At 43.4% G+C, this 18,569-nt stretch overlaps 1 protein-coding gene across 2 annotated transcripts in view; it reads left to right on the top strand.

Moving 5' to 3' along the window:
- Positions 1-18,569, top strand: part of EFL1 (elongation factor like GTPase 1) — a 128,039-nt gene that overhangs the window by 92,425 nt on the left and 17,045 nt on the right. For both annotated transcript variants that reach the window (XM_006142658.3, XM_006142657.3), the window contains exons 17-18: positions 3,632-4,611; positions 17,135-17,319. In XM_006142658.3, coding sequence (XP_006142720.1) covers positions 3,632-4,611; positions 17,135-17,319 — 1,165 coding nt within the window. The remainder of the gene's footprint in view (positions 1-3,631; positions 4,612-17,134; positions 17,320-18,569) is intronic.

Genomic DNA, 18,569 nt, shown 5'->3' with positions numbered 1-18,569 from the left:
ATTAATACAGATTTGGAAGCTAGTTTTTGTTGTTGGTGTTTTTGTTGTTGTTGTCATCGTTTTTTTAGGTTTTGGCCACAGAGTGCATGAGCTTGCCAGAGTGAGAGAAAGGGACAGTGAGAAACCCCTCCCCAGGGGCGACGGCCATGCTGCAGTCCATTCTCCTGAGATTTGGGCATGCACGCACACGTCCCCAGCGTGGTTTTCAAGCCGCTGAGTTCGGGACTCCATCCATGATTGGCCATATGCGAGTCCAACGTCTTATGTACTGTGCTACCTGCTGAGCTCTGGAAGGTAGACCTTACATCTCTTCCACGTTTGTCATCCTTTACTTGGAACTTTTGCAGGTTCTATTGTTGATTAGAGAAGTAACGCTAACTGGGTAAATTATAAGGCATAGTGTATTTCAAAATAATAACTTACTTCTTAGAAGATTTCTTTAAAAACTTTTTTTTAAACTTTGGAAGTGTTTTGTGTGTGTGTGTATTTAAATTAACTTGTGTCTTTAAATAATTGGGTCATCAGGAAAGTCATGACGTATTTTCTATTTTGCTGTGTAGAAATGCTTCGCGACTTTTTTGATTGCCCAGTATTTCCCCCTTTTCATTCTCCTTGCTACCAAATTAAAGTCCACATTAAATAACTTTACATTACTCAGGCCCTTAACTCACTTTTAAAATTATACTTTAGAGACCAGCAGATGATGTAATGGTTATGCTGCTGGGCTCCCACATGGTCAATCCGGCAGCTTAAAATTCACTCCAGGCATGTGCATGTGTGCCTAAAATCCCAAGAGGAGAATGGAGAAGGGATTGCAGCATGGCCATCCCCCCTGGGGGCGGGGTGATTTCTCACTTTTTGTCTCTCTGTCTCTCTGTGTCTCTCTGGCAAGCCCACACACCCTATAGCAAAAATCTCTCTCTCAAAAAAAATAGTAATACATGTGACCAGCAGTTAGCATAATGGCTATGTCGCTGGACTCCCATGTAGTTGACCGTGGTTCAAGTTCCAGACCCAGTGACTTAAAACTCACACCGGGCGTGTGTGCGCGCATTCCCAAGATCCCGAGAGGAGAATGGAAGAAAAGGGATTGTGGCATGGTCATCCCCCTGGGGGGTGATTTCTCGCTTTCTGTCTCTTTGTCTCTCTCTGCCTTTCTGGTGAGTATATACGCCCTATAGCAAAAAAAAAAAAAATAAATAAATAAACTCTCAAAAAAATACTTTATGACTGTTAATATCCAAATACCTAAAAATTATTTAGATTTATGTTGGATAAAAATAATCAAAGAAAGAGCACATCTGGTAATGGAAAAGTATCTGTTGCTATAATAAGATACCTTACAGGGACCAGCAGTTGGCGTAATGGCTGTGTCACTGGACTCCCATGTAGTTGACCGCAGTTCAAGGCCCAGACCCAGTGGCTTAAACTCATGCCAGGCGCGTGTGCGTGCATGCCCAAGATCCTGAGGAGAATGGAGGAGAAGGATTTGCGGAGCAGCCATCCTCCCTCGGGGGTGATTTCTCACTCTCTGTCTCCTTCTGTCTTTCTGACGAGAGCATGCGCCCTATAAAAAAATAACAATAAGATACCTTACAAATTCTCAAGTGTTCGTTAATTACTTCTTGTAACTATCCCAATTTCTAGAAGTGCTGTTAATGTCCCCTTAAAGGAAACAAAATTGTTTTCTTTGCAGCCTATCATGGGGGAATAATCTCAAGGTGAGTGATCTTTGTCAGAACTCAGAAGGAGAGCTCGCAGACCATGTGGAGAGGAATTTCCATCTCTAGGTAGTCAGCTAGATTAAGTATAGGAGGAGAGAGTGGATGGGCCCAAGCAGGCGGTGTTTTATGAACATGACAAATTAAGTGCTGTTTGAGAACTCTGAGGAAGCTGAGTCCACAGAGTCTCATGCCATGATCCTTCCCCTGGGGCCCCTGGTCAGCCAGGACCCTGGGCACGTGCACACCGAAGTGTACAGGCCACCCAGGAGCCGAAATCCAGCCTTCCCCGTGGCTCCAGCTTGTTACAGAGCAGTGTGCCATCACCGTGGGGCCGCTTGGAATTCCTAGGTAGGACTGAGCTGAGGTTTTGTCTGTACATCTTATCTTCAGTCCGATTCGAATATCACAGTAATTTTAAAGTAACACCGTGGCAGATCGACATCTGTCTTGTTGTATATCCTGCAGCAGTACACGTAATATTGAAATAAGCTGATCTTTGAAGTGAAAAGTTCACCAGCCAAACCAGAACCTTTTTTAAAAATAACATTTGTTTTTTTTTAATTTTCTTCTACACATCATGATCATTTTCAGGTTCTGTATTCTAAAATCAGTTTTCATAACTTTTTTTCAGAAAACCATGCATGTATTAAGCTTTCAGATTTATCGAAAGTATAAACTCAAATAAGTCAGATCGACCGGCTTCATATCCATAAAACATAGGTAACAGAAAGAAATCTAGAATCAAATGTAAGCATTTCAAAAACTTTTAGTATTCACGGTCCTTATTGAATAATATTTCTCAGGGGAAAGCATTGTTCTAAGATTCCTAAATTTTATATGATATGTGTGTGTGTGTGTGTGTGTGTGTGTGTGTGTGTATACATATACACACATATATATCATATATATGTATATACACACACACAAAGTATTACTGTTAGCTGAGAATGAAGTTAGAAAATAGAAAAAGAACAATTGCCTGGATTCATTGTTACCAGAATCAGTCTGTGCCAGTTTCCAGAACCTACCCTCTATAAACTTGTAACTCACTTGGAGTAAAGGCTGGCATGAAGCTAAAGCTTAATATCATGTACAAAGGGGGGCGTTTTGAACTTGATACCAGACTGGGACTAAAGACCGTTGCTGTCTAAGAGGGTAGCTACTACCCACATGCAGCTGTTTAAAATCAAATTAGTTCAAATCAAATGAAGTGGAAAATTCAGTTCCTCAGTCACACTAGCCACAGTACCAAGGCTTAGTAGCTATGTGTGGCTATTTATATTTAAATGAAATTAATAATTCATCTCTTCAGCTGCACTAGCCACATTTTAAGTACTCAGTAATCACAGTAAATACAGAACACTTGCCTCATTGCAGGAGGTTCTCTTGAGAGATACTGCTCTAGACCAACTCCTGGGTCCTGCCCGCCTTGCTGGGAGCCTCAGTGTAAAGCCAGATGCATTAAGGATTGGACTCAGTACCCTGAAGTTCTCCGATTCTGCGTCTACTTGGAGTTAGAATCACTGTTTTCTTTTCCAGACTCTTAGATTGGCAAATATTATTTTCAAGAATTCATATCAAATCCTATTAAAACATTCATTTTCCACTTAACACATTTTTATCTAAACAGATGGTTTGTTTATCTTGAGAATGAACAAAGCACTGAAATTCCAGTACATGCAAAGAACGCCCTGCAGTATGTTCCCACTAAAGGAAGTCTTTGGAATTTGAAAGAAAAACAGTTTTGAATTGATAATAATGTAAATTACAGATCTCTTATAGTAATTTTTATGTTTCTTTTTTTTATGTAGAGTCTCTGTTGTACTCCTTTGTATCACGTTTCTACTAGGAGTTTTGATGTCACTTTGATTATAACCTTATGTTATTTATCTTGAATTTGTCTGTAGGTTTGCGAAGATTGCTATCAGTGTATCTGAACCCATCATTCCATTCAGAGAAACAATCACAAAGCCCCCCAAAGTTGACATGGTCAATGAGGAGATAGGCAAGCAGCAGAAAGTTGCGGTCATACACCAAACAAAAGAAGATCACAGCAAAATCCCTGAAGGAATCCAGGTCGACTCTGATGGGCTCATCACCATAACAACTCCCAATAAACTTGCCACGCTCAGTGTTCGAGCCATGCCCCTTCCAGAAGAAGTCACTCAGCTTCTGGAAGAAAACAGTGATTTGATTCGTTCCATGGAGCAGTTGACATCCTCTCTGAATGAAGGCAAAAATACTCAGATGATCCACCAGAAAACCCAAGAGAAAATTTGGGAATTCAAAGGAAAACTAGAGCAACACCTAACAGGGAGAAAATGGAGGAACGTCGTTGACCAGATCTGGTCATTTGGCCCAAGAAAGTGTGGGCCCAACATCCTGGTTAATAAAAGTGAAGACTTTCAGAGCTCAGTGTGGACAGGCCCAGATGGCAAAGCTTCCAAAGAAGCCGGTAGAAACCGAGATTTGGGCAATAGCATTGTGAGCGGCTTCCAGCTGGCAACCCTGTCTGGCCCGATGTGCGAGGAGCCTCTCATGGGGGTCTGTTTTGTTCTGGAAAAATGGGACCTTAATAAACTTGAGGACCAAGAAGCAGGTGATAAACAGAATCAGGAACAAAGTAATCCAATACGAGAGGGTCAAGGAGAAGATAAAACCTGTTTCAGTAGAGATGAAAACCAGGAGCTACAAGATGGCTGCTCTGAGACCTCTGAGAAGAGAACTTCCCAGAAAGAATCTTCACTCACTGACTGCTACGGACCCTTCTCAGGACAGCTTATCGCCACCATGAAGGAAGCGTGTCGCTATGCACTGCAGGTGAAACCTCAGCGCCTGATGGCAGCCATGTACACGTGCGACATCATGGCCACCAGTGATGTACTCGGTAAGGAAGGAGAGGGAGAGCCAGTGAGAAACGCCCTGAGTAACAGTGATGTCTCCCAGATCCAGAGTTGTTTGGGGTGTGTGCGTGCATGTGTGCATGTGCAGACACATGCAGAAACTACATCATCTTATTTATTTTCTAAAAGGTTCTTGCCTTAGGGTGCATGTGCTCGCCGAGGAGAGAGACAGAGATAGTAAGAGGGAGAGTGAGAAATCACTCCTCGGAGGGATGTCCATACCGCAGTCCCTTCCCTTCTATTCTCTTCCCAGGATCTTGGGCATACATGCACATGTGTTGGCTTGATTTTCAAGCCACCAGATACAGGACTTGAACCATGATCAACCATGTGGGAGTCCAGCAACATAACTGCTACACCACCTGCTAGTCCCCATCTTCTAATTTATTAAAGAACAAATATCTTTGAAACACAGAGGCCTTAAGCTTTAAAGTATCATGGGAGGAGAAACCACGACTACTAAAGACCTTGTCTTTTGCAACAAATACTGTCTTTTCTTTAATGAAAGCTCTGGAGAATGAGATTTAAACTTACATATATGTTACCACCCAAACTGCAGCATTTTTCTCAAGGGAATAAGCAGATCAGTATGGGTAACCAGTTATTCTAAAAATTATCAAAGAATTAGGCAACATTCTTATCTTCGTAACACAAAAGGTTTTTGTGAATTCTCAGTTGGTTCTAGAGAAGAAAATTATTTGGTGTTTTATTTGTTGCTAACCATTATATCAAATCCTATTCTTGATTTTTGGGATCTCAGGAAACATGGGGCCCTGCACGTAGTAGCTATTTTGACATTTGATCAGTATTACTTTACTAAGACATGCTTTCTTCATTTATAAGAAAAAAAGAAAATGTATTCTAAGTTCCAAAGATCAAGATGAGAAGACATACAGAATGCTGGCAGCACTACCTGGCACACAGTAGTTTCCGAAGCTGTCTCAGTGATAAAGAGGGTATTAAGGAGGATTGAGTACTGAATGAAAGAATGCACCCGATTATTAGGTTCCCTCTAGCCCTCAGGGTCCTTTGAGTCAGTTTGCAGTTAATGAAGATTATTTTGCTGATTAGTTCCTGAAAGCAGAAATCTAAGCTTGCTCGCTCATTCTTTTTCTCTTTTTTTCTTTCATTTTTGCCAAAGGACAGACACATTATTACAGAAGAGAGATGGGGGTCTGAGTGAGCGTGAGAAAGCACCCCCCATAGGTATACGGCCAGGCCCCTCCAGCTCTCTCTCCTTTTCTGATTTCGGGCATCCACACTTACACACACCTGGCATGGTTTTCTGTGTCTTTGTTTTTGGGTTTTTTTGAGACTTTTTTGGCTATAGGGCACGTGCATACTCTGGAAATTCAGAGATGGAGAGAGCCAGTGAAAAATTACACACCCCTCCCCCCAGAGGAATGGTTATGCCACAATACCTTCTCCATTCTCCTCTGAGGATTTTGGGCACTCGCATACATGCACCCAGTATGAGTTTCAAGCTTCCAAGTCTGGGGTTTGAACCATGATCAACCTTGTGGGAGTCCAGCATCCTAACCACTATGCCACCTGCTGGCCCCACAACATTTTTTTTAATGCTTTGTAGTATCTTCTTATTCACACATGTGGGAAGTCAGTCATCAACCCCATTTCTTTTTAAAAAATGAGGTGTGTCTTCCTACTCTCCTCCCCCAAAATCAGGATCCAAATTTTGGTGACTGACAAGTCTAAACATTGTGTAGTCTTCTGAACTCCTGTATTTACTATGAGCAGTCTGAGTCTGTACAATTCATTTTTTTCCCTTGAGTTACATCTGTTTTGCAATAAGCATAACAACAATGGTAGAGGGAAAAAATGAATGGCAAAAGAGAAAAGAAGTCATAGCGCCACCATACTGATGCCCTGGTTCCTCTTTCATGTGGCCTTTTCTTGTCTGGTGAGAAACACCGTCAACAGGCAGTAGTAAATCAAATGTCAGGAAGGTACGGACCTCTCGTCCTCTCATCTGTAGCATTCTTCTGATTATTAGCTTACCAATCACATTAGGACAAGAAATGTTTAGGGTAATATTCTGTGTTAGAAAGCCCATGTTGACTCCAAAGTTTACTTCATATGAGTACAAGGTCTATACTATTTCTTTAAATGTCTGTAATAAATTAGAATATGGCTCTCTAGTCTGCAATTTATAGAATCCAGTGTTTCCTTTTTTTAATTATTTTGAGAAAAATTTGTATGGGAGCTGTGTGTGTGTGTGTGCTTTGCAGAGAGAAAGAGACAGAGACATAGAAAGTAAAAGATTACTCCAAGGGGGATGGCCACACTACAGTCCTTTCCCCTCCATTCTTCTCTCGGAATCTTTGGCATGTACACACATGCACTTGGCGTAAGTTTTAAGCTATCGGGTCCAGGACTTGAACTGCAGTCAGCCAGGTGGGAGTTCAGCAATGTAATCGGTATGCCATCTGTTGGTCCCTAGAATCTAATGTTTGGAACCCTCATGAAGTTCAGTCATTGGCCCAGCCACAGTGGCACTAGCAGAACCATGTACGAGGTCCAGGTTCAATCTCTAGTCCAACTAAAGGCCAGGCAAGGTAGGGGTTGTGTGTAATTCTAGCTAGTCAGGCAGAAATAAAACAAGTAGCACTGCAGACTCTAGACTCTAGACTTTAAAAAAAAAAGTTCATACATTATTTGCTTGTAGTAAATTTCTCAAAAGGGTGAATGTCTTTAGCACCGTGAAGTACAGTTCTGGGGCCTGGACACTGGAACACGTTTGAGAGGGCCAGATACTCAATCCTTAGCTTCTCAGCTGTGCTGAACTTCTGTGGTCTCTCCCCCGTGTTTGTTCTGCTTGCTTTGGCGTGCTCCCCATTTTCCTCACTGACGTGAGTGGGGGTACCTGTTTCCGTGTTCACTCCTTACTAACATTACACTTGTTTTTCCAAGTTTTAGGCATTTCTCCTTATTTCAAGTCATGGGAAAAGCCTTCTCTTTGCATTGTCTCGGACTCTCTTAATTTGATAGGCTCAGCTTATTGTGGTTTTGAACTCCCGAACATGCTGTTGATCCACCTTTAGTTGGCATCCTCTTCCATCTACTGTGCATGTCGTTTTAAAACAGCAGTTGGGGGCCAAGAGGTGGCATGCTGATTAAGGTGCTGTATTCCCGCATGGCCTACCACAGTTCAAACCCTGGACCCTGCAGTTTGAAAATTCACTGGAGACATGAGCTGTGTGCCCAAAATCCCAACAGGAGAGTGGAGAGGGATTGAGATGTGGCCATCCTCCATGGGGAGTGATTTCTCACTTTCCCTCTCTCTCTTTCTCGCTCTCTCTTTCTCCCCGTCTCTCCAGCAACCGCACATGCCGCATGACCAGACCTATCAAAAATTTAAAAATAAGCATTACAGGGTCAGCCCTCTAGTGGTTAAGGGAGCTATATCCTACATAGTGGTTCAAATCCTGGCACTGGTGGCTTGAAAATCATGCCAGGCACATGTGAGTGTATGCTCAGAATCCCAATGGGACAGAAAAAGGAGAAGGGATTTCAGCATGACCACACCCCACTGGCAGTGCTTTCTCCATCTTTCTCTCTGTCTCTTTGTGCCTCTCTGGTAAGTGCACAGGCCCTCTGGCAGAAAAAAAAAATATATATATATATAGAGAGAGAGAGAGAGAGAGAGAGAAGGGGAAAGAAGGAGAAGCTCTCTTTTTTATTTTGTCTCATTGGGATCACTCGTGATTAAATTTTTTAAGATCTTGTTACTCCTAAAAGGTATGTCGTCTTAGAACCTTTTGCGTCTTGTTTTTGTTTTTGTTTTGCTTTCCCTTTGTGTGTTTGAAATCCTAAAGTCCAAGGTTCATGTAGGCCTGTGCCTGTCCTTTCTTTCAAGATAATGGGAACACATATTTTGTTCTCAAAATCCTGAGAACACGTATTTCCTCCCCAAATTGCCGTCTCTTCTGCATTACCCATCTCAAGTGGCATTTGTCCTTTGTTTTCTGAGAAGACAGATTTTCAGCAGATGAAGCCAGAGTCAGCTATTGGTATTTGTGAGCCTGAAATTCCCAGCAGATTATTGAGTCACCCCTGCTGAGTCATCTCTGTGTCCCCTTTCTTGTTTTCGATTAGAAAGTCACCACGTGGAGCCTTCACGTGACCAGGCCAGCCTAAGACCATACCTCAAGTACCATTTGCCTTCCTGCCTCTCATCTGCCATCAGCCTTGGTTCTGCCACTTTCTAGGAAAAGAGGCTCTCTCAACCTTCAGGACTATTTTTTTGCCTCGTCCCTGGAGCAGTTCCCCTTTGCCGTGCCTTGTCTGGGTTCAAACCCCACTCTGCCAGGCCTCGCTGCCCCCATGCAGCCCCAAGTGTGTGCTCTGTCTGTGTGACAGCTGTGCGTATGTGGGTAGGTGAGTGTACAGTCTGTACCGCTGTCACTGTCAGCTTTCTTAGATTTCCCTGAAGCCAACTGGCTGCCACACCTCCTGCCTTACAAACAGCTATGTTTAGATTTAGAGGGGGGAAATTCACTAGCCACATGACACAAAACTGAAAATACTCATCTCTGGTGGCCAGTCAAGCCCACTAAAAAGGATTTGGGAGGGTAAAAAATAAAAAACGACGGTAGAACCACACCTTTAGAAAAACGGAATTTAAAAGTAAAAAATAAAAGGGGGGAGGCAGGCGATGTGGAGATTAAGGTGCTGGATCCCACAGGGCCAACTGCTGCACAGTTTGAGTCTTGGATGACTGGGCGTGTCTATGTGCATGCCCAGAATCCCAAGAAGACAGTGGAGGAGAAGGGATTGCGTTGTGGCCATCCTCCCTAGGGGATGGTTTCTCACTTTCTCTCTCTCTCTCTGGCTTTCTCTGGCAAGCGCATACATCCTGTAGCCAAAAATAAGTAAAGCACGGCTTTTTCTGGATTTTCTTTTTTCTTCTTGAATTGAAATCTTCTTGCTTAGACTAGAGAAATCTCTTCTGGGCCCTGTTTTTCCCTTGCTTTTGAGGGGCTCCTTGGTACTGAAAGCTAGTCTCTGTTGTCCAAGGTCTTTGAGCAGAGTCAACGGTTACGTTTTCCTCTTTCTTTTGAAATTAATACTTGCAGCTGGAAAAAGAAAATGCAGAGACCGTCTCTGTTCCTCAAGCCCTTTGCTTCCTGTCTGGATATTCAGAAATCTCCCAAGATGACTTCAGACTTTGCTTACTGTTGCTTTAATTCTCCAAGAATCTGCACAAGTTGATTTTAGGTCTTTTTTATTTAGCAAAATGATTTTCCTTCATCTCTTTTTAAAACTTAGTTCTTCTTTCTACACAGATTGTTAAAATAAGAAATCCGTCTGGGGAGACTTGCATATGGTCAGCATGTGAAATTTTGTAGGAAAAGATCATCTTAAAATCATTTTATCTGGGAAAATAATCCCAAGAAAATGCCCTTCTTTATTTTGAAAATCCATTTTTCTAAAGGTTCGGTTCTATTATTTTTTTTTTTAACCCATGAAAATTCCCTTTAATGGCCTTGATTAGACATTAGAAATGCTTTGTGTTTTGGCTTACTTGTCCTGAACCTGGTGGATTGTCTTTTTTAAAATTTCTTTGTTAAATTCTTTCATTTTTTTTTCTCTTCCTTTTATCTTATCTTTGGTGGTAACCTCACATTATAAAAATGTACTATTTAACATTTCAATCAAAGCTGTGATTATTGTAGCTCTTCTCTTTTGGTGTGTAGGAATAAATCCTGACATAGTTAGAACATATATGCTTTGCAATATCAGGAATATTCTTAATAACTGTTGCTGTCTACTTTTACAAATCTTCTCATTCTACTTCAACAAAGATTTCTTGAGTTGCATGTGCCGTTACTATATTAAATGTTAGGCTGACTTTGAGAGATGAATTAAGGTGTTGAAGCTTCATTATGTAAACAGTAAAATGCGGTTGAATTTAGTGTACAAACTTTTTAAAAATAATTATTTTTATAAATGTTAGTCTGACTTTGAGAGATGAATTAAGGTGCTTCATTATGTAAACAGTAAAATGCGGTTGAATTTAGTGTACAAACTTTTTAAAAATAATTATTTTTATTTAACTTTTATTTATTTATTTGGTTTAATTTGACTGGAGAGGGACAGAGCAAGAGAGTGAGAGCAAGAGAGAGAGAGAGAGAAAGTGGGAGAGCAAGCTGCCAGGTCCAGGACTCAAACCGCAGTTGGCCATGTAGGAGTCCAGCACCCTTAACCACTAGGCAACCTGCCAGCCCCTATGAATGTGGTTTTGAAGTATAATTTTTTGAGAAATTTGGATTAGCACATTTTGAAAAGGAATAGGCCTCTTGATAGTGCTTTTAATGGGGCTTAGAAGGTTTGCACGATTTTGAGTTCAGCAGCTTAGTAGTATTGGCTTCTTTTTCCCCCAGCACGCTGAGAACTGCGAGTGAGTGTAAAGTCATCTCATTCCTAGTTGGTCTTACAGGAATCGTAATTGGGTATTACCTCCCTAATCCTAGACACTTGGTTAGTAGAACCTAATGTGTGTGGGGACTCCAAAAAATTAGTGGGTGCCTTGTCCCATTATGCGTTGCCAGCAGACCCCAGCCTGGGTGATGTTATGGAGGAGATAGAGGCTTACGTATAAACTCACAGTTCTGGTGCTGGACTGTCCACAGGCCTGGGCCTGCAGCATGGCTGGCAGAACAGAGCTTGGTAGGCCCATGCACAGAGAGCACCAGCTATTAGCAGCTCTCTTACAGCAGCCAGCTCTGGAGAGAGCTAGCCTTTCTCACAAGAACTTGACTCGCCGCGTCTCCCAAGACATTGTTAATCTATTCACGAGACGATTGCCTCCCTGATGCAGTCACCATGATCCAGCTAGTCATCAACTACTAGGCCTCACCACCTGCCAAGATCAGATGCCGAAACACAAAACTTAGAGGGACCAAATCGTGGTTCACACCATTAGAGTGGAAAGATAAAGTACGAGTTCATTTGGGCGCAAACATTTTTGCAATCTCTGCCCAGTCTTTTCAAAATACCTATTTCCTGAGAATTTTTTGAAGTCCCCCTTCTAGAATTTTACATTGACCTATGCTGTGTTAAACTTGAGTCCTTACCTAGATATCCTGATTCTGTCGAAGTATTTATTACCTCGCCAGCTTTGTGTCAGCTTTGGATTTGATCATTGTGTTGTCTGAATCTTTTAAGTCACTGATTCTAATGATAAGGACACGAAGTTGTGAGCAGATCCACTCAGGACCTTCTTACAGGGTGGGGTCCCCCTGTCCAAATCAGTTCCCCATAAGCTTGTCGCTGAATTAATCTGAGTTCATATCATAGCAGCGACCCGCATTCCCCACACTGTCTGTCCATAGCATGATTCTCTTCTGTTTGATTGAAGCCCAGCAGCTGGGTCGTCAGGAAAGTCATGACACATTTTTACGTAGAAAAATACAGACACATACATCATGTCTTTCCCGACAACCTAATATATCCTGTTAGCTACATCCGCTTGATTAGACAGTCTGAGCTCTGTGACAAAAGGAGGTTAGTGTGACCTGATTTGTAAGAATAACAAGTCCCTGCAAATTTCTTGCGTGTGTGTGTTTTTAGTTGACGTTATTCCACAAGTGTTACCGAGAGTAAGAAAAATCATCAGATGAAAGAAAAATCTTCCTTCTTGGAAGTCAGCCATTTTCTGTCTTCTTTTGTGATTCTTGTCCATAATAGTGCATTTTGCATGACTGTAACCTTCTGGTAGAAGTAATGTAATTTTTAAATGTATATTATTTACTTTATAAGCATGCTTCTATTTGGCTACTTAGTATTTATAATTTTCTTTTTGAGAGAGATTTTTACTCTCAGGGATGTGCGCTCATTGGAGAGACAGAGACAGAAAGCGAGAAATCACCCCCTGGGGGATGGCCACACCACAGTCCTTTCTCTTCCATTCTCTTCTTGGGATTTTGGGCACACATGCACACGTACCCAGTGTGAGTTTTAAGCCACTGGGTCCAGGACTTGAACTGCAGTTGACTACATGGGAGTTCAGTGATGTAACCATTGTGCCATTTACAAGTCCCCATAAGTTTCACTTTAACCTCTGCATAGTATCTTACCACTTCGATGTGCTATAGTGTACTTACCCATCATCCACAAACCGATGGGCATGGCAGTTACTGGTGCTGAAATAGTGAGTTACTGCCAGGTCTCAGGGGACCTCGAAGGTAGGCGGAGATGTATATAGCGGAGTCGTTAAGAGCTGAGCCCGGATCAGGCTGTTTCAGTCGATTAACCTTTTTTGGTTCTGGGTTTTCCTGATGAGCTCCTCTTCCCTGGTGCCTGCTGTGTGGTCGGTCAGTCATCGAGGTGTGATGAGCAGATCCCTAGGAGAAAGGGTAGCAAAGCGTTTGCAGTCAGGGCCACATCACAGCAGTCCTCATCAGTGCGGCCGCACTCGTTCTCAGTGGTAACCGTGGCAGGTTTCCGGGTCACTGGCGCATGCAAACAATAAAAATAAAAAGGGAGTCAGGTGTACTTGGAAGGTTGTACTGTAGTATTCTCCTTCATTCAGTGACCCATCCCTATGTCCCAATTTTAAGGTGTCGTTTTAGTGGAATTAAAATGAATTACACTCATTTTCAATTACAATTTTTTAAAAGATTTATTTATTTACTTTCACCTGAGTTTTACCTGAAAAAGACAGAGAGAGAGTGAGCGAGCGAGTGAGCAAGCCTCCACCTCCGGGACTTGAACCGTGGTCAGCCATGTGAGAATTCTAGTGCCTTAACCACCATATCACTTGCTGGCCCCTCAATTACAACTTTTGTACCAGAGCTGCTGGCATGGCCCCTGAAGGACAGGAGCTGCAGCTTCTATAGCAGCGACAGGGAGGCTCTTCCCTGCGGGGGGCCCCATTCATGGTCCATTTGCCTTCCCTTTTACCCCTGTTGTTTTGTATTTACTTTCATAGACCACTTGAAAACATTCTTAGAATGAGATTTCCTGCATAGCTCAGACAAATAACCTACAGCCTGAACGGGGTCACCATGAAGGTAATAGTCATCCGACTTTCTTCAGAACCTTTTAGAGTGTTCGTGAAGTGGTGCCTTCTTTCTGGGCACCGCTTACCTAGAGGGAGGTAAATAAATCACAGTAGTTCAAGTGGAAAGGCGGCTGGAATAGAGGAGGAAGTACAGGTCGATTGCCACAGGAAGATTGGCCCGGAAAGGAACAGAGATGGCTGTCTCTGGGCAGCTTAAAGGCTGCCTTGTGGAAGAGGGGTTCCATTTGTCTCACGTAAGAAACTAAGATCAGTATTTAGAAAACTGAAGGGAAAAGATGCAGGACTCAAGGATCATCTAGCCATTAGGGCTGTCCAGAGGTGGAATGGGCTGCCCTGGGAAGGGGGGTCTGGATAGATGAGCAGAGTGGACGTGACTGCTGTGGTGGGCCTTGTTGACCCTGGAGTTCCTTCTGACCCACCGTTCTGAGACTTTGTTGGTGAGATTCGCAGTACGAATGACGGGACGCTGACTGGAACTGGGAGAATGTAGGCGATGTATTCTTGGACACGTTGAGTTTGAAAGGAAGTCGGGCTGCTCGGTGGCGACGCCCATGCAGTCACTGTAAATGTGGGATTGGAGTCTAGGTGAGAGGCCTGGCTTGGAGATAGTCTTAGGAGTCCCAGACAAAAAATTAAACCACAGGATGGATGAGAGAATTGGTTCTCCAGGGGGAGAATTCATTCAAAGAGTACAGCACCTCAAAGAAAATGCATATGAAGATGTTACACTTCCACGAATTACTGAAGTAAACAGAATGATGGTCAGAGGGCCCGGCGTGCAGGGGGGTAACAGAGTGGAGAGAGTGGGCAGAGAAGGTTTTCTCGCAGGTGCTCCCCATGCTGTAGAGAAATTCTGGAGCGTGGGGATGGAGAACAGTGCAGCTGGGTCAGGGGTGTGGAGATTACTGTGCAGTGCTAAGGAAGCCATTTCTGTGGAGCCAGTAGCGACTAGAACAGTCTGAGTGTTCAAGAAAGAACAGTGTGAAGGAACAAGAAGCTACCCGTGTAAGAAATCTGGAAAAGAAAGGTTGCTGGAGGAGTGGACGGTAGAGCTGAGACTTTTCATCACTAATGAAAAAAAAAATTGTTAAGAGATTTTTTTCTATAGGGCATGTGCGCTTGCCAGAGAGACAGAGAGAAACAGCAAGAAATCACCGTGGGGGGATGGCCACACCACAATCCCTCCTCCTCCATTCTTCTTTTGGGATTTTGGGCATGCACGCACATGCCCCCAGCATGAGTTTCAAGCCTCCGGATCCGAGACTTGAACCACGGTTGGCCATGTGGGAGTCCAGCAATGTAACAATTACGCCATCTGCTGGTCCTCGTTAATGAAAATTTTAATTTGTTTTTATGTTAACTCTAAAGATGGTGAAGACCCATAAGGCTTTTTTTTTTTTTTTTTTTTTTACTTGTTTTTACTGTCTGCTTTTTATCATTTTTAAGGACTCGTGTCACAAGGGTTTTCCTGCCATTTGTTTCTCTAGTAGCTGCCGCCCAGGGGAAATCAGAATCAAAGAGAAAAGTTGGAGAGTCAGACAGTTTTGCCTTGTGTGCTCAGTTCCTTGTTTATAAAATGCATAAATGTGGGACCAGCAGATGGTGTAACGATTACATCACTGGATTCCATGTAGTCAGCTGCGGTTCGATTACCAGACCCCATGGCTTGAAACTCCTGCTGGGTGTATGTGCGTGCCCAAGATCCTGAGAGGAGACTAGAGAAGGGATTGTGGCATGGCCATCCCTTCTGGGGGGTGGTCTCTCGCTTTCTGTCTTTCTCTTTCTGGTGAGCACATGCATCCTATAGCAAAAATCTCTCTAAAAAAAAATCAATAAATAAAAAAATAAATGTGAGAGGGCAGCATGCATGCCACCTTATCACTAGTTACCTAGGAGGGGAGGTCCCACACCCACTGCCTCGGTCGAGAGTCTCGCTCTGCTGAGCTGCAGTGTTGTAAATGGTTAGGGGTAATATATGCACAGATCACTTACGCAGTTAAAATTATTTTGGGAGTAGACAGAAGAGGAAGGTTTAATGAGAGCATCTGCCAGCCCCAGCAAGTTTGCAGGATTGTGGTTCCCAGTGTCTCTCCTTCACTGTAGGGTCTGTTCTTCCTAGTTGAAAGGATACTTTGAGAACCCAGACACACGCACGCACAACAACAGTCAGAGAAGAGAGGTTTCCCTCCTCATTACAAGGCAGAATTTTGGCCAAGTGTCAGCCAAGAGAACCTGAAGAATACTAGGCCCGCAGGTGGCGTAGTGGTTAAGGCACTGGCACTCCCACATGACTGACAATGGTTTGAGTCCCAGACCTGGTGGCTTGCCTTCTTGCTGTTCCTTTCTCTCTTGCTCTCTCACTGGTCAAGTTAAATAATAGTAATAGTAATAAATAAAATAATTCTTTTAAGAAAAAAAGAATACTTTATGATAATGTACTGTCTTCTTAGTGGGACATTAAAAACTCTGAAAACTATCAGTTTTCAGGGGAATAAAACTCTAATACTATTGTGCCATTTAAGTATTATCAGTTTAAGAAAAATAAGAACAGGGACCTGAATCCTGGACTGGATGGCTTAAAACTCACACAGGGCGCATGCGCGTGCATGACCAAAATTCCGAGAGGAGAATGGAGAAAGGGATTGCAGAGTGGTCGTCTCCCTTGGGGGGTGATTTCTCGCTTTCTGTTTCTCTGTCTCTGTCTCTCTGGCGAATGCACATACCCTATAGCAAACATCTCTCTAAAAATCAAAAGAAACCCAAACATTTATGTGTCATCACCATACTTAAGTAATTATTAAAATATCTCCATATTTACAAAGCCCAGTCATACTCATCCCGTTGGATTTGTAAACCCAGAGGTGGCTCAGAGGGGTGACTGTGTTGAAAGGTTCTTGTACAAGTCTCCTGCTTCTCCTATGTTGTGGGAGTTATCTTTGGTCAATACAGTTTGGGTGCTTAACTTTTTGTTATCTTTTGTTTCTAAAATGTCTATAATTACCATACTTCGGGACCAGCAGATGGCATAGTGGCTACGTCGCTGGACTCCCATGTAGTCGACCATGGTTTGAGTCCTGGACCTGGTGGCTTAAACTCACCTGGGCACGTGTGCGTGAATGCCCAGGATCCCAAGAGGAGAACGGAGGAGAGGGGATTGCGGTGTGGCCATCCCCCCTGGGGGGTGATTTCTCACTTTCTGTCTCTGTCTCTCTCTTGTCTGTCTGGTGAACGCACGCACCCTATAGCAACAACTTCTAAAAATAAATAAATAAAAGACAATGACCACACTTCACTTTTTAAATAAACACATACAATTTTTTTCTATGCTTTCATGAGCCAAAATTGTCGAGAACAAGTGCGTTGCTCCTGGGTGGTTACTGGATATGTGAAGTCGTCACATCTCCATGTGGCTCACGCCGTGTATATGACCGGTCAGTGAATTTACAGGATTTCTGGTTCTGCAGGTCGTGTCTATGCTGTCTTGTCAAAGAGAGAAGGTCGGGTGCTTCAGGAGGAAATGAAGGAAGGGACAGACATGTTCATTATCAAGGCTGTGCTGCCTGTCGCCGAGAGCTTCGGGTTTGCTGATGAAATCAGGAAGAGGACGAGCGGCCTGGCCAGCCCGCAGCTGGTGTTCAGCCACTGGGAGGTAAAGCCCGGATCCCCCTTTCCCTCGCCCTCCCTTCCTCCCTCCCTCGTCCTCTGCAGATGAGCTTCCCACAGGTGAGGCCTGCTCGGCCTTCCTAGGGCTTGGCTCAGACCGCGGAGGGCTTTTTCCATCACCTTGGATGTTCCTTAGATTATGTATATGCCTTACAACACACACACATACACACACACACACACACTCTTTTTATTTGCTGTAAAATTTAAGGTACAGAATACTACTTCTTTTCCCCACCCCCAATTTATTTATTTATTTTTTTTTTACGAGAAAAATTTTTGCTTTAGTGTGTATGTGCTCACCAAAGAGACAGAGACAGAAAGTGAAAAATTATCCCCCTCTCCCCAGGGTTAGGAGGTTATGTCGCAGCCCCTTCTCCTCCATTCTCCTCTCAGTATTTTGGACATGCACATACACATGCCCAGTGTGAGTTTCAAAGTGCCCAGTCCAGGACTCGAACCGCAGGCGGTTGTGTAGAAGTCCAGTGACATAACCATTATGCCATCTGCTGGTCCCAATGTGTTAGATTTTAAAAGGAAATCAAACCTTTTGAAAAATGAAACTTGACATTTTCTTCTGAAGAACAAAAAATCTCTTCCAGAATTTGGAGGGGAACAATTAGGCTTCTTGCAAGGGATCACTGTAAATGAGCGTGTGTTATATATTCTTCAGACCCCCTTTGCGGGGCTTTGGGGCTTTCAGGTGTTGTGCAGTAAACTGGCTCATCACAGCCCCTTATGGTCAGTACGAGTAAAGGTAAGTGAGAACGCCAACCTCATCCACGCTCAGAAGGGGAACCAGAGATCTGCATTGCTGGAGGCGGAAGGAAGGATTGTGAGCACATCGTTGAAGGTAGGGGTCACATCGTAGTGAGAGGCAATGGTGAGGTCAGGCCAGCCTTCCTGGGCAGACCTTAATGGAAAGGTAGATGCTGACCAGCTGCAGAGGACAGGGGGTGCCGCATGGGAAAAAGCCGGCAAAGGGAGGCAGCAGGGCATGGGCAAGGGCAGTTCATGTTCCAGGAAGAAGCCTAAGGTCGGGACTAGAACTTTTAACTAAAGGATGCAAGTAGAAAGCTGGTTTTAAGGAAGCAGTTTTGGAGACCAGCAGATGGCATAATGGTTACACTGCTGGACTCCCATGTCGTTGACTGTGGTTCAAGTCCCAGACTCAGCAACTTGAAACTCAAACCAGGCCCGTGTGTGTGTGTGTGTGTGTGTGTGTGTGTGTGTGTG

This window comes from Tupaia chinensis, unplaced genomic scaffold, assembly GCF_000334495.1.
Source record: "Tupaia chinensis unplaced genomic scaffold, TupChi_1.0 Scaffold000078_1, whole genome shotgun sequence".
Classification (NCBI taxonomy): Eukaryota; Metazoa; Chordata; class Mammalia; order Scandentia; family Tupaiidae; genus Tupaia; species Tupaia belangeri.
The sequence above is the reverse complement of the archived record's forward strand: the minus strand, read 5'-3'. Positions and strand labels throughout refer to the sequence as shown.